General features: G+C 41.4%; 1 protein-coding gene across 1 annotated transcript in view; it reads right to left on the reverse strand.

Moving 5' to 3' along the window:
- The window catches only part of cpne5a (copine Va), a gene marked incomplete at its 3' end in the record, with an annotated part of 99,603 nt that overhangs the window by 68,814 nt on the left and 9,066 nt on the right, over window positions 1–21,723 (reverse strand). Inside the window, exons 2-5 of the mRNA XM_080733956.1 lie at window positions 8,889–8,929; window positions 7,959–8,005; window positions 2,120–2,223; window positions 378–432 (exon numbers count right to left, since the gene is read on the reverse strand). Of these exons, the coding sequence (XP_080590082.1) occupies window positions 378–432; window positions 2,120–2,223; window positions 7,959–8,005; window positions 8,889–8,929 (247 nt within the window). The remainder of the gene's footprint in view (window positions 1–377; window positions 433–2,119; window positions 2,224–7,958; window positions 8,006–8,888; window positions 8,930–21,723) is intronic.

Raw genomic sequence — 21,723 nt, forward strand, 5'->3', positions numbered from 1 at the left:
AATCAAACGTATCCAAGGCCTAAAGGAATGCAGTACTTCATAATACAAATACAAACGTGTGGAAGTGGAGAAATAAACGGAAATGACATTTTAGGAGATTAATCACTCTTTATTTCCAAATATAGTATGGAAGGAAATGCTTTTTGTATTGAAAGAAAGCAAATACTGTGCAGGTGGAAAAAGGAGAGATGCAAATGACATTTTGGAAGATAAGGCATCATTCACTTCATTTCCAAATCTACTTTTTTGATCTTCAAGCTTTTGAATTGCATAAGACCAAAACATGGACGCCATGCACAGATGAATGGAAGGAATAAAGTGACATAAATTCAAGGGCATAATACAATGTCAGTCTCATAACGCATTAGCACAAGATAATGTTTTTCACTTACATGCTTCGCCAGATCTGGACTTTTAGAGTCAATATCATACCTGAAATCACATGATGGCACAAATCACAGAGGCAAGCCGAAGCAAACATTTCAAGGCCCAGCAAGAGTCAGGATGTCTGTCTAACATTTTAATTACTGACTCTGATGAAAGAACTGTCGCTGACACAGGACCCTGTGGTGCAGACATTTTGTCCCCTGTCAGTCACAAGCATTGTGTCAGCCAGGATAAGCTATAAGGTGACAGTTAATTAAGGGAAAGATTCTATGAATATCATTCCATCGCGGTGCTTGGGGATCACATTGAAACAACAGTGTTATGCAGTAAAGAGATGAGAGCATCTGCCATTGAGAGTTAATGTAAAAGTAATTAAAACAGTGCATCCTTATTCTCACCCCAATGATAAAAGGGAGATGTAAATGAGAAACACTAATTGTTTAGGGGATATACAGCACTTCCTTTCCCGCTGACTTAACACTTATATCATGATAGGGTATCAAATGAATTAATTAAGATTCCTCAGAGACCTTGCACAACCACAGGGGACTCTATCTACTGTATATTCAGTCTTGAAACTGAAATAAATACATTTCAGGCAATTGTTTTTAGACATCGTTATCTATAATTATGTAACCAATGTGTCCCCATTTTCACTTTCAACCTGGTGTCCCTAATTAGCGCATGTCATTATAAAAAAAAAAAAAAAAAAAAAATATATATATATATATATATATATATATATATATATATATATATATATATATATATACATATATATACGATCTGCAAGGTCACAATATGTGGCATTGTGATGTGTCTAAATATCAGTCAAAACATTAGTAATCGATGGACTACTAGGGCTCTCCAAAATCAAGGTCAGAATCTGACAAAAATATCTGGCATCTGGCAATGTCAGGCTCTACTATTCTTGTTGAGGAATGCATGTTGAGTGGAGAGTTAAAGGTTTCATTTAATTCAAATAATAACAAAATGGGTCTATGTTCTGATAGTACTAGTTACTATTGAGTGTTTGGTCCATATTTGGACTTCAGCCTTATCGCCTGTGAGGAGAAAAAAGCAGTTTTCCTCCAATCAGGATAGAGTGGGGCCTTCCTCCAATCATGGTCGAGTGGGGGCAGGCCTTATGTGCACCAAGGCCTGCCCCCACTTGATCATGATTGGAGGAAGGCCCACGCCTGTCACCTAAATGAAACTGGAACTTTAAAGAAAGAATCATGTATCCAATCTCAGACACACCCATCATGCCATCCCCTCTCGCTGAACTGACCTTTTTAAATGAAGATAGGCAGCTTTGTGCAAGCAGAGTTGGGGCAGGACGAGTGCTTACGCAACTCTTATGCGATTTAGATTGAGATTATTTGCTTTGCTTAGCGGCAGGGAGATTGAGTTTTAAACTTTATATGAAATATGTATCATCCTTATACGATTCTCCCCTACTGAGTCCCAACACAAGACAATCGAGATCATGGTGCCAATGAATAATTCCTCAGGAGAGAGCTGAGTCGGTGGGAAGATGGCAGAGGAGCGAATCAGGGAAAGAGAAGGGGACAGAGAGAGAGAGAGAGAAAGAGAGAAAGAGAGAGATGAAGAAGAACTTTTTAGCTGGATCCATATATGGATCCAGCTAAAAAGTTATTCTTATAGCAGGGGGCGCATCTGAAACACACATATGCATCCTCAGAGGACCAGATCAAACGGAATAACTCACACATCAAAACGCAGGTTCTGCTTCTCTTCAAAGAAGTAGTCCAGGATGTACTTCCTGACAAAGTCCGGGTTTAACGTGTTGTCTATCACCTCTGTTCTCCCAAACTAGATCAGGACCAAGAGAGAGAGAGAGAAGGGGGGTGGGCATGTAAATGAGATGCACAAATGTGAGGAGAGAGCTGTTAAGCCTCATTTATATGTAGTTGCGTGTGGGGGTTGCACACTAAAAATAGCTAAGCTAAGCATTTCTTTATAAGAATTAAAGGTTTCTCAAATATTGCGTAGTAGCATGCATTCATAGACGTGTTTTTTCAATCATGTTACAACTTCACTCTCCATTCAGTATTGTTTCAAAGATTTGATTATCAGAAGTCAATAATCACACCTGGTGGTATCTTCTTCTTCCCACACCTCTCTGTATTTTCAGGTTTCTGATCCGGTCGGAGCGGAAATAACATTACGCCATTAGGTGACCGGAACCGACGAACGGAACCTCCGGTGCCGTGCATCTCCAAAATGATTCCACTAGTTTAAAACGTGTTCAGTTTGGTATAATCGCACACTTTTGCCCCACTCATATCTCTGCCACCGTTGCCCCTATCCATGCCAAACTTTGCACCCACCCTCCTTGGCTGCCAAACCACAACCTCCACCACTCATTCTCACATGGCCCTCTTCTAGCACCACGATGAGGCAGATTCTTGCAAAACACATTTTTGGACACTGCTACTAAAGATTTTGCCCTAAAATCACACAAAGCGGTACACACTATCTCTAAAGTCATGTCATCAACATGTATCTGTCCCATTTCCCATATTCCCTCCTGATTGGCCACCATTGCCCTCTAAAGTTTGTGTATGCGACCTGACGGTCGCTTATCTCCCGATTTAGGGGGTCTTACTGGTGAGGTGAGGTTAGTATTGTGCTGGCGATGGGTAACCCGGAGGAAACAATGTTATTGACTCCAATTAAATTATACAGAGTTAATTAATGTTGCCACTTGTGTCCTCTTTAGAAGAGAGTACAAGACAATTGAATGACTTCTCATCAGACCAGAAACACATTTGGGGGCAGGGACACAACTTACTTAAGTGATTTTAAATGTAATATATGTAGACTATCTGTAGTGAAATAAATTGGTATTTACAATCTGATCCATGCTCAGCCCTGCACAAATCAAAGATACTGGATTGGTTTCAAAATTGGGACTCAAAAAAAGACTGGTGTCTACATGACAAGAAAGAGACACTGGTGTCTACATTGACAAGAAAGAGACATGGAGACAGTGGTACAGTCAGCTGGGGCATTAAGGCCACTGTGGCCTCAGGGCATGCCATTTTTTGGAGGGGCACAAGGCCAAACTGAGGTGGCAACGACGGCCATGAAATTCGTGCCCTGCATTATGCTATTTTTTTTTTATTCTTTTCAGATCTTTTAGCAGATCTGCTATTTTCAAATTGATTGAGGTATAAAACAGTCCTTAATTGGCTAATGTATATTTTGTAATAATAATATAGTGGCATAGTGGGGAAAGAATAATGAAAACGTATTGGAAAAATTAGTAACATTACAGGAAGTACATTAAAAGCTTATGCTAAAAGGATAACACTTTCATCAGTAATACATATAATACTTTTACTTTGACCTCTTTATTGATAACAAACAAATATAAAACACAAAAATACATACATTGTCACACCATTATCAAAAGGATAAAACGCATAAAAGCTCAGTGAAGAAGGGGTGGTGCAGGATGGTGTTTGTGTAGAAGACTGGTGATAAAACCCTTGACAGAGACAGCAAGTGAAAACTAAAGCAGCGTCCCCCCACCCCCCAACTCACTCTCACGCACGCACGCACGCACGCACGCACGCACGCACGCACGCACGCACGCACGCACACACACACACACATACACACACACACACACACTAATTGTGCCCAAAATGAATAATTCAAGGTCAGAACACAGCTGTATAAATAAAAGATCCCCCAGCAGAAATCTTTTACCATAAACTGATAGTGAATTAATAATATAGGAGTTAGGCCTTAATGAGCAGATGAAAAAGTCGGAATAGAGTGGCCTCAAATCACGGCACGACTCACACACGTGTGATCATATCTAGCGGTGATCGAAACTCACAATAGCCCTCGACAGGAGAGCAATACCTCCCTTTCAGCAGCATAAGTAAAGACAGAGAATGTGAACTGTAGGTTATTATAACCTACACTATGACGGCCTGTAGAGCTCGCCGTACTTCCCATCAAACATGAAAAGTGATCTCTGTTCCAGCTGATGTAGAAGTGTTCAGATCTCTTCAGGGTCACACACAAAAGTGGTGGCTGGGGGCCAATAGCAGTTACTTTAGTCTCAGCCAGGTCTCAGGAAAAGGACGGGGAATCAACACAGCAGCAAAGAACTGTCACACTGTTTGAAATAACACACCTCCCTACACACGGGTTATTCTGACCTTCTCTGTGGGCACAGCAGGGCAGCAAGGCCGGCCAGCCAGGGCAGCAAAGTGCTAGCATTAGCTGTCAACCTCAGAGAAACAAGACTAGGGCAAATCCAATATACAGTATGGCTGGACCTTGTGTGTGCAATGTGTGAAGCTGTGGGCAAGTTGTTCGAGGCGTAGTCAGTGGATATAATACAAAACAAATGTATACTGACTACAAAGCAGTCCCACATATGACAACCTACAGCTGAAATCTACTGTTAATAGGATTATCAGTGGTGTCAAATGCTGCACTCAAGTCCAACAAAACATGCATGGAACATCACTAGTTTCATTATCTTTTGTGACAATAATAAGTGCAGTCTTGGTAATGTGATGCTGCTGAAATCCCAAATGAAACTTTTCACAAACGAAAAAGTCTTTCACGGCTGTCAAAAGTTGTTGTTGTTGGCGGCTGTAATTAATGTCAGTTTAGAAATTGGTCTGTAATTGTTACAAATGTTTGGGTCAAGAGTGTTTTTTAGTTTATTTATATATTTATTTTCAGAAGAGGCCGTGCATAACCAATCTTAAGATAATTAATATTGTTAAATAGAATGAATCATAACCCAGTCACATAGGGGCGCGTGGTGATTTTCCGATGGCCTTACAGTCCGAGAGACTTAAAGCCCGAAAGGCTGTTCAATTTAGTAGCCTATGAGAGCAGAGACACACACACGCCGCGGGGAGAGAAAGAGGAGGGTGCCGAGATTGCAGACGCTCGCAGCATGTAATGTTTAAGATGTTAAACTTGCTCACACTCACACAGGTTTGAGTGATTACTTTGTTTGATGTGAAAGCATGATGGATAAAGACCTGGATGTTACCTCTTATTGTGTGATCCAGGTTGGAATTTGGATCCAGTCAATTTGAAGAAATAATAATCCAGCATTTACTTGAGGTGAGGACAATAAAAAGCACAGGCCTGCTACGTTTTCATTCACAATCTTGGCTGAATATCCATTCTATATAGCCTATATTATGTCATTTTATAGCCTAGTTTAAACTAAAGGAGCTGCTCGACTCTTTTCAGACCAGCGCTGACAGGAGTGAGTGCGAGAGCTTAAGTGAACTGGAATTATATAATTAATTATTTGGAGCAGGTGTGTAAAGATTCTATAAACATCTCAAATGGCTTTTATACTTGTTTTTTAATGAGATTTGGCCTTATTGTGCTCAGATTTGGCTATTTGTTTGCTGGCTTTTAGGCTAATTCATTAAGTATTTTAATCATGCCAACCTCTGAGCATGAGGGGGGGACCTCTCTCTCTGGGACATCGGATTCGGATCTCCGTGCCGTCGGACTCTCAGGCCATCGGAATATCGAGATTTTGCCGTCGCATAGCACAGCGGTTCTCAAACTGTGGGTCCCTAAATGATTTTGGGGGGTCCCCAGATGATTTGCTCAATGTGCAGTATTATTTTCTCACTCAGTAAATAAACCAACATACAGTAGGCTACAATTGTAAACATGCCATGGTATATGCATACTGATTACCTTTGACCATCACTGCATCAAAAGTAATCAACAAACTACTACTGCTGCAAATTGTGAAATGTTTGCCTCAGAAAGAGGCAAACATTTTGAAAAAGAGGCGATATTCATCTATTGAACCAAAATGTTATGCCGCAACTCCAATACCAACAATTCCAAGTGTTTGTCAGGGTGGTGGGTCAAAAGTGATTATTTTGGGAGGTTACGACCTGAAAAATCACTGAGCAAATGGGGAGGATGCATGAGAGATCGGGTCACAAGTAAAACCATAAAGGTTTTATACTGTATACACTGTAGTATAGAGGAGTGTGAACGACTTTAGCAGTTGAGGGAAGAGTCTCTCCCACTGGAGAGTAATTGAATAACAGGCAGTCTGTGTCATGGTGAGAGGAGCTCTGACTGACCGTATCTCCTCAAGGGAGGACAAAAAACACATTACATGAGAGAGGGGACCAGTGAGATGCTTAGATTTATCAATTCAGTACAGCTTGACTCAGCCTCTTACAAAGTCCATCTGCCCCATTCCCAATTCACAGCTGCATACTAGATCTCCTTTAGGGAGAAAGATGTTAAGCCTGCCTGACAGCTTGGAAGTCAGGTTATGCAATGTTGTGGCAGGTACAGGAGGCATCTGAGCTATGTGCTAGTTCTATGCGATGTATGACTCTATATGTGACCCTCCACAGCTGTTTACACATGTGCCTGCACATTGTGTCAATTAAACGTCATTAAATGTAACTTTATTGAACACAAATTCCCTGTCTTTGTATCAGTCTTGTTGTATCAGTACGTATTGCCCATTTCAATACTATAGAGTACAGATGCTAGTTATGTTATCCAGCTGTATGTTATTTTAGTTAATTGTTCACATAATATGCTAATAGATAGGTGTATGATGTTTGCTTGTCCACAGATGCTAAGTATGCTATTTATATAGTATGTGATTTAAAGAGATAATAGATTTCCTGTATTCCTGCTATTCTAGTTACTACTGTATATATCACTTACTTTATTGGCACTCTATTTACATAACCGCTTAAAGATGGGGTGCCATGATTCAACATGATGACAACAGCAGCACCAATTCCAGACTCCTTGGATCCGTGTTTAATTCTCAGAAATAATGTCTAGCCCTACCTACATTTGACATTTCCTATTTAACCAGTATTTATACCAGTTATATCCCTTTTTTCAGTTGCAGTTTCATGCAAATTGTCTTGTCTCACTATGTCCTTTCATTTACCTCAATGCATAGCGACATGACTACACTTAAACTATATTTACGTTATAGTTGTAAGTTCCATTTTGGTATAGCACCCTGTTAATTGTTTAATGCCAAGCACCAGGAAACCACACACTCAATTTGAAAAAGTAATAAGGGTGGAGCAACTTGCTTTAAGGCTGCCCTTCCCGTATGAAGCAGCCGTAAAGCAAGTTGCTTCTTCAAAACCATGTGACTTCCATAGGGAATGAATTGGACGCTGCTTTACCCCCCACCTACCCCCAGGTAAAACACAGGTAACATGATTTCTATGTGTGTCCGAGGCCTTAGGCACCGCTCAAACATCAAGTGCTCTGTGAGAGCTCAATGGCACTCAGCAGGATTCTTACACTGAGGCTGATCTTTATTGATATGTGTATCTGTCATCCTAATGACCAATCAGTCACAGCTTACTTGGCTGTGGAGAGCACATGAATATTCACACGGTCAATCAATGATTGGCAGTCACAGCGTTTACCTTGAGAGGGAAAGGAGGGGAGGGGGCCTAGCTGGGACTGTTGCTATGGATAGGAGAATGACAGGTTGATAGAGTTGCACTGACAGCGTAACTGCTGTGATTTCTCACCTCTCTCCACTGTTTGGACTCCACTCCCTGGGTGTACAGAACAACCACTAAGGAAAGAGAGAGGTGGAAAGAGAGAGTCATGTAGAGAAAAAAAAGAGTCATATATACAAAACATCAGGCAGACAACTTTATCTAATGTCATTTGATTTGGGGGGTTTTCCAGACCCCATTCATCATCAAACGACACCGTGACAGGGCACTAGTGTGGTGCCGCACCATATCAGATCTAAGTATGATCTCCCCAAGAAAAGAAGAATGCTCTAACCAAGATCAACGGCTGCAGGAGCCCCATCTATAATTGAGCAATCCCACATTGAACAGTCGGATCCTCCCAGCTGCTATTTGATTTTTGTTACTTCAAACGGTGCTGTGGTGAGCCTGAGCAATGTGACCTGTCACATATCCACGGGTTCATCACATCTTCTGTGGAATACAAAGTAGGGCGGGTGTGATATTTCCTCCACTGCTTATTTACACAAAAGGCTTGAACCTCAGCCCTATTATGTCAAATGCCTCCTCCATTTATATCCCACTGGGAGCGTCATAGCAAATGCCTTCACGGCCACCCATGAGAGATTTAGGGACGCCTCCACCGTGTCTCACCAAAAGATATCCATTTGTATTCAGAAACGGGCAGGTTTGAAACCCTGCATGCATTAAGGTACTTTCTGTAGCACTCGCAGAGGAGCGGCTGTCACATTACTGTGCAAATGATATGGAGTTATTAATGCAATATTTTGAAATAGCAGACTAAACCGAATCACAGTTAAGCTCAGCAAAATTGAAGGTAAAGAAAGAGGCAGACAAAAATAACAGAGAAGAACTGTCATTACACGTTTTTTAAGTAAAAATATTTCACATGGCAGAGAGGCGAACACTTTAATTCATAGACCACGGTTAATTTGCATGGTAAAATGTCACAGCACTTACGTGGGTCCGATTTCGAGAATGTGTCTCTGTCCAAAAGATTCCTGTAAAACAGACAGAAACGAAAATACATCAAAAGCGTAATATAATGAAGAATGAGGATTGCACTATGTAAGTGTATTTATCTACATGTTTTTTCAAAGCTACGTTAAATGATATCATACTTCATGTTTTCACTCAGCCTTTATTGAGACAATGCATAACTTTTTCTACAGTCTCTCTTAATGTTTCAAAAATATACATTATGCTCTGTAGTGTAACAAGATAATTGTATGTTAATTTACGATCTTGTTAGAAGCCTTCCTATAAACCGCAATGCCCTGAGCTTTTATTTTATGTTTTATAGTATAGTAATAACACTAAATCTCTGGCTCAGTAAAAGGACACTAAAGATACACAGATACCAGCCAAAATGTGGGACATCACTTTGGGAAGCATGAGTATGAAGTTGTCAGTAGAGGTTCCAAAGTTGGCATTGTATCTGTACAAAGTGGGAGTGAATCATTGACCCGGGTGGAAGTTGGATAGTAGTGTGTACTGTAGTGTGGGGTGGATCGGACCGGTCAGTCTGGTCATGAGGCTGCAGGTAGAAGTTGAGGCTCCACTCACTCACAATAAAAGGCCATGAGGCCGAGTACTGTAGGAGGCTCTGCCTCATCAATTACATTGTAAAACACTGCTTTTATTATAGGGCTAGGGATGAACACAATCAACCTTCTGCTCAGATTCAGCGCCCCAATTTAAGGGCCAAACAGGTGCCAAACCACAGGAATAAATAACAAAAACACTATCCACCTGTTTCCATGGGAATTTACAGCAGAATTATGTGTGGGACACATCCGGAGAATAGCTGACATACACGCTTGCATTGCAGTTGCAACAATTGTGAGCTTGTAGATCACACTTGGCTGAGACGCCAGAACTGCCCCACACCTTCAGCGCAACGCATGATGGGACGTTGGAAGCTTGTGGATGACCACAAGTTTCATAAGAAAGTGACAAAATGTATACTGCTACCCTACCCCTACCTATAATCTAAACAAAATACAAAGACCAAGACCCTCTTGGCTGATGTGCTAAACAAACAAATATCAAAAAAAAAAAAAAAAGAATAAAACAGTTGCTCGCAGGAGGTCAAAGAGGTTACTATAGTAAAAAGGCAGCTGCCGAACAAATATCTATTAAACCTGGAAATGAAAGATCAGTCATATACAAACTTAAAGGAGTAGTTCACCCCCAAAATGACTTTTTTTCTATTGATTACTCATGCCATGGAGACTAGAGTTCAATAATATTTTTTAGTTTTTGTCACATTCCTAAGACAAAAATTTGATTTGAGTAAATTTACCCCCATTGATTCCGGATGGTGACCCGTTTCGAAACGGGTCACCATCCGTAATGAATGGGGGTAAATTTATTGTTATCACATTTTTGTCTTAGGAATGCGACAAAAAACTAAAAATATTATTGAACTCTAGTCTCCATGGCATGAGTAATCAATAGAAAAAAAGTCATTTTGGGGGTGAACTACTCCAACTAAAGCGTTTAACTGTTCAACCAACAATCTGCCTTCAACACAATGCCACGAGATGGCAAACTATCTCTACATTAACACAAACTAACACAGCCAATCAAATAAAATGGAGAATCTGGCTATATTTTAAAAAAGGAGCACTGATTGGACAGGTTGATCATGGAAGATGGTAATCAAACAGGACCTCTGAGCAGACAAGCAGGCTGATACCCAAGACAGTTGCTCCAATCATAATGATGGCTCTGCACAATGGAATCTGCATACCGCGCGCGCGCGCACACACACACACACACACACACACACACACACACACACACACACACACACACACACACACACACACACACACACACACACACACACACACACACACACACAGAACAAGGCAACATCCATAACAGTGTACACTCAAGTCGGAGAAAATAGGGAGAAAAGTATTAAGAAAAGTATTAAGTATTAAGCTGGTTATGATCTTACATTAAGTCACATTTTGAAAAATCACACCCGTGTGAAGTGGAGCTGTGTGTGTGTGTGTGTGTGTGTGTGTGTGTGTGTGTGTGTGTGTGTGTGTGTGTGTGTGTGTGTGGATCATGTGTACCGATTTTTGTGACATTTGAAGAAAATATGTAGGAAAAGGAGCAAAAAGTGTGTTTTGGAGAAAATTCAAGATGGCGGAAAATCTATCCTGGTGCAAATGGGCGTGGCCTATATGGGGAGATGCGTCTTGACCCAAGGAATCCAGGGAAAAAAGAATTTTAATTTTCCGATCTCGGTTCAAGAGTTACGGGGCAAAACGTAAAGTGGGCCGTTATAGCGCCACCATGAGGCCGAGTGATGTAATTATTTTTCGATTCATTCTTAAAATCATTATGAATCTCCTCTCCGAGGTTTGAAACTGTAGCTCCTATGGTTTACGAGAGAAAAATACTTGAAAGTGATTTCTTGCATTGTCCCATTATAAGTCAATGGGGACAATTAAGCGTCGTTTTTTGCCGATTACGTCGGCATGGTAAGGCGGATCGGAACGAAAGGTAATAGAACACCATTCCCGGCCGAGCCGCACATTTTGATGTATATATTGCGCGAGTGGCGTAAATGGTGCGGCACTAGTTACGCGCCGAAGTCAGGCTACATACAGACACACAGACAGACACACACACACACAGACCCACAGAGCCACGTATAGGGAGCTGCACACAGCTCCAAAAATAAGTACATACACAGATACAGTACTTAGACCCAACAGTTACAAATGTTCAAATGAACAATGAACACTTTACTGCGTAAGGCAACAAAGTAGTGCACTGAATACTTTCACAACTGACAGTCAGGATAATCAACATTGACTTGTGGCGGAACAATTCAAGTTTACTTACAGTACACAGCTAAATCCTTAGTGGACATCCAGAGTTGAACAAGCACTAAGGATTTTCTTGTGTACTGTGAAGAGTGAAATGTATTGTGATGATAAGCAATAATCTTTTGTGAGCTTTTAAGAACATTTACAGTGTACATTACATATATATTTGCCATCGTACCTCTTGCTGCCCTGGAAACATTCATGTAGTTCTGGGGTCTAACACGCATGCTGTGATGTATTCACAATGTCACAAGATTCAATCCACTGATATATGTCATGCTCTCTCTTTCCCATCTATTCTCGCTGGCTTGACAGTATACTGTGTAATAAATCAGATACTGCATTTTAAAATGAATCTTTGGAAGTAGTGCCATGTATGCGCTGTGGGTACGCCGTCAGGCATCTCTAAAGTTTCTGAAGGAGTGACATTAAAGATGATTGCTTCAGCAACCTCATTAGCATATCAGCATAAAAAACCTGAATTTGTTCCCCATTTGATTTCCTGCTGAACAATGTCAATAAATAAATCACATACGGAACACAACAATCCTCATTCCCTTAGGGAACAGGATGATTTCCATGAATATATATGAGACTCCCAAGTGTCTCATGTAAAGCCAAGTAGGAAGCCATCATTCATGTAGCAATACACAATGTCCAATGTCGTCCGTCAGTGGGATGATCATGTGACTAGGGGGTCTGAGACGCAGCTTAATTTGGGTTATGGCGTTTAGCCCAGGGCTGACCTGACTGTAGTTGGAACATTGTCACTGTAATTATCACTGGAGACAACAAATCCATCCGTGAATAACTGTCTCCTCTCATCCACCTTACGTTGTGGCATCCATTACCCTCAGCCAATTAACTTGTCCATCACCTTCCCCCTACTTTATCTTCCCACGACACAACACAGACTGTACTATGAATATGTGCCACAGTATTTTACCACACTGTTAATTGGTGAGCTTAAAAGAGCAGCCTGGGATCTGAGTGTGCCACGTTGTGGCTGTGAATCTCAGTTTGATCAGATTGGACAAAGCCACATCACAAGTGATCAAATATTACTGATTACAGGTGTAATCACTGTAACAGAAGGCGTCAAACTACATACCGTAAGTAGGAACCATGTCAGAAGCGTGTGTCCTGTTTCCTTAGTGTGAGGCAGCTTGATGTACTGTACAAGTACACCCCCTGGACATGACACTAGCAAGACGCAGGGACTTGATGCTTATAGTGTCAAGCAAAGATGCATTGGGTAACATTTTTATAGTCTTTGGTATGACCTCCCAATCTCATGGCAGACACTCTAACCACAAGGCCACTGAGCCAAACTACATGCCTGCCTTGGTAATAAAAGGGCTGTAGGACCATGCTATATGCTGTGTAGCACAGGGTCTTTTCAAGGGCACACATCAATGCACACATCAATCTGCTATCCCTGAAATGACTTGTTTCATAACTTATCTCTTCATTGCCACAACTGCCTCTAAATGAGATAAGACCATTATTCCAAGTCATTGTGGTCTGACTCTGAGGTTCATTAAAAAGTGGCACAAAATTAATTACCGGTATGTCTATTTGTCTCTATCACATATTTTACCCACATTTTAATAGCTTTATTTCAATTCCACACAATTAAATCTTTATTGTCAATTAATCCTATACAGTGAACACTGTACATAAAACCTTTTGCATTGGGACATGGTGTAGCACAATACCACACTCTACAGTAAGTAAACTATAAAACTCAGAGTGTAGTATCTTTTGCTTCTCATGATCATATAATACGCCTTTCAATCAGTGTGTTAATTAAACACCTGGGATTCCTACACCTACTGTATAATGACACAGTGTCATTATACAGTATAGGTCTATCGCTTGTTTTGAGCTTGTAGATCGTCTATTTTTGCTATTGGTCGTACAATTCATTATATACTGTAGGGTGTCCTTAAGTGGTTAAAACGTTTGAGTGCAGAAACCTCTTGTCACCAATGGACCATGAAATATTCTCTTCAGTAGGCAGGATATGTCTGATCAGGCAACTTAGGTATAAACTGGTAATCATTCAATACCGTCAATTTCACCAGGAAAATATCATACAAAACCTGGCTGTATTCTCAGTCTAATCACTTAAAGAACCACTTCACCCATTTTCAACCTATCTTCAAATCATTGGTCCTCATTCATTCTCATTATAATATGGACCATTGTTGTCTACTTGATCTGTGTATCAGAGGAGGGCTGTGGACAGTTCAGAAACCTGCCTAACAGTAACATCATCTGTAGGCAGATTTGGTCATGTGACTCATTTCAAACAAGTTTTTACTTTTTTTTAATTTTGTATTCATGCAGGAACAATGGCATGCTAACCTTTCAGGAAGCGAAAGTGTGTTGTTTCTATTAGCCTGGAATCCTCATCGATGGTGTCAGTCACAGGTAGGCAGGTTTCTGAACTGTCCTCTGACCACCAATGAGACAGAGTGAGTAGATGGAAAATGTACCATCTTTATAGTCAGCATTAGTTAGGACTAATTATATGAAGTTACGGTTGAAAAGAGGTGTTCCTTTAACGTGACAAAGTTTTCATTTATTTTTCATCATTGAATAAATCTAATTAATATAGTAGCTTTGCTTTCATATTACCAAAAGCTATTTGGCTTGGCTGAAAAATGACAGACATCCGTGAAATCTTAATTACACATCATATTGGAAGTACATCATGGAACACAAGCTCCTTTTCTGAACCGTGGAGATATTTTAGCAACGCCATGGTCCATGTGACTTGTTATTAATCTACAACATGTTGGAATTAATTAATTTTCCTGTGGTGCCTCATTGTCAGCAGACCCTTAATTCTCTACCCCTCTCTAAGAGTTGTCAAAAATAATTATTGGCACATCTGAAAAAGAGCTTTTCAGAGAAGAAGCAGAGAATATGGCAGACCACCTCTGTATGATCTGATCATCAGTATGATGTTATTGGCGAAGGGGTGAAATGGGAATAAGAATAAACCACACAATACTGTAAACACTAAGATCTGCAGTGTTCATTCATCCATTTGTAACTTGGAGATGACTGTATGGGTCCATTTGGTTACATACAAGTAACCTACTTACTGTAGGTTACTTGTTCTCATATTTTGTCCCTTAATTAGTTTTCCCCTCATGCCATAAATGTTAAGAATGTGATTTAGCATGTTATTTAGACACGTTAGATTCATTGTTTCTTCTCTTGTCCTAGTCTACTAGTCTACATTGTTCTTTCTGCACTCTATGTGACTATTTACCTTGTTGTTTAATGACAAGATGCTATGCTACTATGCTTATTTTGATTTTGCACAAAAAATTGTCTTAAATTGTAAATTGCACTAAGTTAAACACTAGCATCCCTATTCTGGGGCTAACATTCAGCCAAAATAGCCATATCTACGAGCTTATAACGCATGTAGATCAGTTTTGCCAAAGATATTTATTGTAGAGCACACAGGAGGGTGCCTAGAAGGGCAGGAATTTCAGGGAGGCCATGAAGGCCATGGCCGTCGTTGCCCCGCAGTTTGGCCTTTTGCCCCTCAAAAAAATGGTATACCCTGAGGCCACAGTGGCCTTAATGCCCCAGCTGACTGTACCACTTTCTCCTCTGTCTCTGTCTTGCCAACATCTAGACACCAGTGTCTCTTTCTTGTCATGTAGACAGACAAGAAGGCCAATTTGCTTTGCCCCTAAAATGAAGAAATTATACCCCCTAGCACCCTTGAAAATTGCCCTGAAAAACCAATTACAGGCGGCAGCCATTCGCAACTGGCAATAACAAACCTAGCCCAGCCTACCCTGACCCTTCTTTGTATTTACCTACTGTATATATTTTTTGCACTGTTTATTTTATTTTTATTTACTTTTTTTTATTACTATATTATCTACTGCATAGTACTGTGTTCTATCCGTCTGTCATTCAATGTTATATGAGATACTTCAATGGTTTCCTATGGAAATAAGCGTATTCTTTTCTAGGATCTCCTTTTAGTTGACCTTGTACCAGTGAACTGTACCGTCATGAAACTGTACCTTTTTCTATGCAAACTTCTAATAAAGTCTTCAATCAATCAATCAATCAATCAATCAATCAATCAATCAATCAATCAATGCCTTGGATACAAATTTAAGCTTACTGACAACTATATATTCTCAATTTCTGTCCTGACTCCTGACCCATGACTTTTACTCTTCCACTCTGACAATGGACTACCATTCCTCTCACACACTATGGGGTCAGAAAGGTCAGATGAGTAGGAACTTCTATCTAATATGCCTTTAAGGAACATCACTGGAGGCCTTGGGGTCAGAAAGCCAAACTGGAGAGATGCATAGTACATCGTACTTGACCAGGACTACATATATGTATGTATATGTTAGCCTGACGTAGCCTGATAAATCAGTCCGCCCATCACCACCCCCTGTTGGTGGGTGGTGTGTAGTGTGGACTGACACCGGAGATATTTTATTTTATTTCAAGCTCGCCCGAGGAGCGGGCGAATTGAATGGGCCAATCAGGGCTGTAGACTTGAGGCACGTGGTAGGCTGGTCCGGTCCCAGCCCCCCCCCCCCCAGCCCCCTCCCTTTGGAGCTGTTCTGCCCACATGAGAGTCCCTAGTGGACTCTGATTGGTGCTCTTCTGCCCACGTGAGCAGCTAGTGGACTCTGATTGGTCCGTGAAAACTGTCATGGCGGAGTCAGACTCGACTCGAATTCTTTTAATAAACTATACAATAGTGCCGTTTCATTACGTTTTAATACCATTTTGCACTAACGTAAACATGCAGTCATATAATAGGTTATGAGAAATAACGTATTTTTTCAATGTCACGCCACGTCGCCGTCGGGGGCTCTAAGCGTGTGTGTGTGTGTGTGTGTGTGTGTGTGTGTGTGTGTGTGCGCGCGTGTGTGTGTGTGTGTGTGTGTGTGTGTGTGTGTGTGTGCGCGTGTGTGTGTGTGTGTGTGTGTGTGTGTGTGTGTGAGACGTCAATAGGCTTTAGCCCGCCCACGCTGAAGTAGAATCTCCGTCCGCAGGATCAGACTCTAATCCCGAAACGAAGTGTGTGATAGAGTCTGACGCTTGCAGTCAGGCTAGGGCGGACGGGCCCTCCCGAAGACCGATTTAAGTCGATCTACAAGTTCACAACGCATTGTGGATGATACACTTGTGAGCTTGTAGATCTGATATTTTTGTACAACTGAAGCAGAAAGCAATAGCTGTCCTTAGAACTCTGCTGATTGCATGGCTAAAAATGATTACAAACGTAAAAATCCCACCCGTGCCTGGTATCAAACACGTGCATATTTCCTTGTATGGGCCGTTCTGTCTGTGACGTTAGATATCTCCATACATGGAGTTCGGCGCTCTTACAGAGTTCTGTGCTCATACGGTCATACATATACACAAAGCCAGACGTAGGAGCGCCGCTCCAAAAAGAGCTGATGAGATTCCCCACCCTGCATACCAGCGTAGGTAACCATCCCTATCTGAATGATCTTGTCTATCTGTGAAACACAGCAGGTGCTGGTGGTGATGGGAGATAACGCAGAAGGATGAATAGCTTTTGTCTCAATCTCACGACCTCTCATCCAATCAAGCTCATTGCACGCAATCTGGCCCCGTTATTAGTGACAGACCCATCTGCTGACCTTCACTGCGATGGCGCCAGGTGTCATTTTCCTCCTCCATCTGTTTAATTATTCCATTTTCTGTTCACCCTGGGATCTCACTAGGTCTACATACCTGCAGCAGAGCACTCCCTGGGTGGCCGTCTTTATAAAGCAGTGACAGAATCCAAGTGATCAAACCGCTCCAACTGACGGCCAGGCAAATAACAATGCACACGCGCACACACACACCTATCCCAAGGGAGTCGCAGCATATATTATATCGTCGTTGTCGGGTGAATACCTTGTATGTCCAAAACCGTTCGTTTTGCATTTATCGTTTTAAAAATGAACTAAACTAGTGAAAATAGCAGATCTACAAGCACACAACGCCTCGCGGTGCGAGGCGTTGTGTGCTTGTAGATCGGCTGTTTTCACTACTTTCGTGCGACGGCCTTGTATGATGAAGCAGGGCTTTGCTTTGTGAAAGAACTTACAAATTTGAAACTTGGAGATACGAGGTTTCCACCCGACAACGGCGATATGCTACGACTCCCTGAGGCTAACTCCACTATGTGGCTGCGTGTGACTAATGTTTGGACTGGGAATAATATCACTGCTAATTGCACACTTTGACAGCTCAGGGTTTCTGTGGAGATGGGCTTCTGTGAGGAGCTGGGGGAGATGATTGTGCACACGGCAACGCTTACTACCCAGATGGAGTACTTTCAACTTCGCCTGGTGGGTGAATTCACAAGGATTTGGCTTCATCTCGCTCTCTGAGAACACCCAAACTGTTAGATACATAAACAATATTCACAAGCACAGTATGTGTGTCACGTACACACACACACACACACACACACACACACACACACACACACACACACACACACACACACACACACACACACACACACACACAGAGAGAGAGGGAGAACCACATACTGTGCCACACAGGCTAAAACAATTTTACTACCAACCTCAACATCAAGTACGGTTAGGATCTTGTACACTCTCTCTACTATGTCTCTGACCTTTCAGGATTCAAATTCAGTAGCAAAAGTAGAAGATCTACTAGCTCAGTGGATCTGCTATTTTAGATATTTTTGTTTGACGGTGTGTAGTATGATCGAGTAGGGAGCTAATTTAGGAAAAAACATGAAACAAAAACAAAAATGGAGATGAGAAGAGGTTTCTGCCCGATAGCAAGTGACAGGTTGTAGGTGTCGGTTTTGGCATTCACATCAAGTCAGAGGGGGAGGAACATGCACAACATAAAGGAAAGAGAGAAGGAATATGTGTAATTGGTGTTGGCATGACATGTGGAGCCGTGTATGTGAAAGGAATGAAGAAGAAGTGGGAGGTAAATTGTAATGTAAGCATGAACTCATACAGACCAGACCAACTTACAAGTGAGATATCAGAATGAATAACCACTCGGACAGTGTTGTAAAGTAACTAAATAGATTTACTTAAGTCCTGTACAGTAAGTACAACTTTCAGGTATTTGTACTTTACTTGAGTATTGCAATTTCCAATACTTTTACTTCTACTCCACTTCATCTCTGATCCAAATATTATAATATAATATATAACTTTATTTACTAGTTACTTTGCAGATATAAATTATAATATTATAAAACCTACATAAACCACTTTAGCCCTATTTTATACCAAGGCTATTTGAAAATAGCCGATCTACAAGCTCACAACGCGTTGCGATGCGACATGTTGTGAGCTGTATGCTATTTTCAAACATTTCGTACTTTTACTTTTGGTACATTTTGATGCCAATACTTTCATACCTTTATGTTTTGAATTCCGGACTTTTACTTGTAATGGAGTATTTCTACATTGCAGTGATACTTTTACTTAAGTAAAATATGTGAGTACTTTTTCCACCACTGAGTTCATCACACTACTCCTCCTACAGTTTTCATGGCACACACTCTTAGCTCTGTATGTACGTACAGTATGTGTCTGTATGTACGGTATGTCCCGCCACATCCCACAGTAGCCAAGATTTGCGGGACGCTTAATGAAATGAACTCATAAATAGCACCGCTCACTTAACACATGGGCTGCTAAGGTTTATAACATTTATAGCTGTTGCTGCTGCCACCATTGACTTACGCTTTGTTTTGACGTGCCTCGCAAGCTTCGTGCGTGTGCACGTGCGTGTCCAGAGAAGATTGAGGAGGATAATCCATTTGTTTACAAACGCTCGCGAAACTAAAATCCAAAAATCGCGGTAAAATCGCGGTAAAGTGTCGCCGTGAAAACAATCAGCTCTCTGCTTCCATGGGGCTGTTTTCACTTCATTCTTAGATAAAGCCGTTCTTATGTTTCAAAGTAGAATCTAAAGCAATGTTAAGTCCTTCCGTGATGTCTTCCCTAGAGGGGCTGCCTGCACTGACTGGGTGACGTAATGGACTCAGGTCATGCAAAGGGCAGCTGCAGGCTCAAAAAGTTAACTGTTTGTTGCCTCGTCTGTGAACGAGATAACTTCCTGTGGCAGAGGGACACCTAGTGGCCTTAACTCGTCCCTGAACGAGTTTGGCTCCCCAAGTGTTAACACTGGGTGTGATTTTTTTAAATTTAATTGTATGTTGATCAGAGGTCAGGACTTTTGGGGTTACAGAAAAGGTTTTCACTAGCCTTCGAAAAATCATGTAATATTCCATGTTGCTCTGATTTGCTCGCAGCTCAAAAGATGCGCAAGGGTGTCCTGGAGTTGGAAAATAATTCCTGTCCACTCGCGTCCACCTCGTTTCCACCACTCGTCCCATAGAATAAGGCTTTTATTTGTATTTGTTCCGATTACATCATCAACATGTCAGGTGACCTTCCGGGTACCCCGTAAATAATTGGTGGTGATCCATAAGCTAGAGAACAGCGCCATCCAGCGTCACTTTTCACCACTGTCCCATAGACTAACATTATGATGCTTTTTCCTTTTTGGAGCGGTGCAAATCTCTTTTACGCTGCACTTTTTGTGAATTAGCCAAACAAAAATATGAGCACGGAATCTCCATGTATGGAGAAAGGATCCATGGCCATACACATAAAGTAACTGACGTCACGGACAGAACGGTCCATGCAAGGAGATATGCACGTGTGTCGTGTTTGCACCGCTCACTTCACACCGGTGCGATTTCTCCCCTAAAAAAACAGAAACGCAGATTTTGTTACGGTGATGTCATCAACGTTCATGTCAGGTGACCTTCCCATGCGAAATAATTGGAGACCCATAAGCTAGTAAACAGCACCATCCAGAGGAAAAAATAAGCAACTTGTCAAACTCGATTTTGGCAGCCTGGACCATTGGGAGTAACAAAAAAAAAGGATAAAGGTGCAATAAGTTACATTATACATCGTGTAGGTCCATTCGAGGTGGGGAACAAAGCCTATCCTATGGCCAGACCACTGGGGGATATTTTGGGTGACTGAAAACCCAGTTGAATTTGAGCGTTCCTGCACTGGCCATCTGCTGACAGAAAAAAAGGCTTGGCCTCTCCAATTATTGTAGTAACGTTCCAGTGTACAGCCAAACCCTGGAGCAATTAACTTAAAGCCCTATATACAAAAATAAAAACAACCAGTCCATTTTCCTGTTATTCTTATTTTTGGTTTGTTTACATTTTACAGGAGTGAACCCTGATTCTTTGTACAATGGATAGCAAAAGTTGACGATCTCCAAGCTCACGTTGCGTTATGAGCGTGTAGATATGGTATTTCTGAACATTTTGAATAAGATATAAAATATATCATTTTCAGACATTTGCGTAATGTTGCCTATTGTTGTGTACCAGCGTCGGCAGGGCAGGTTAGCATTTCACCAGGTTAGCATTCACCAGCGTTAGTTTTACTGAGGTTAAGGTTAGGTTTAGGGGGTCGGAATAGCAATGTGTCGGAGTGCCGATATGTAACCGAAAACATACTGTCATGAATACAGGCAGGGTCGTGCTGGTAATTGGGAAAAGCGGGACTCCCGAACGGCCGGTTCATTCCTGGCTGGTCCAGGCCGGCCATTAGGAAAAAATTAAAAATAAAATGTCGACCTTTGTTCCATTTTGGGGGCTAGGCGGCCAATAAAGTAAATTGTCACTGTGGGGCAGAAACCGCGTATCTCCAAGTTTCAAATTTGTATTTTTTTTCGCAAAGCAAAGCCCTGCTTCATCAGTCAAGGCCGTCGCACAAAAGTAGTGAAAACAGCAGATCTACAAGCACACAACGCCTCGCGGTGCGAGGCGTTGTGTGCTTGTACATAGATCGGCTGTTTTCATAGTTTATATAATTTTTAAA

This window comes from Nannobrachium achirus (assembly GCF_963921795.1).
Source record: "Nannobrachium achirus genome assembly, chromosome: 9".
Taxonomy (NCBI): domain Eukaryota; kingdom Metazoa; phylum Chordata; class Actinopteri; order Myctophiformes; family Myctophidae; genus Nannobrachium; species Nannobrachium achirus.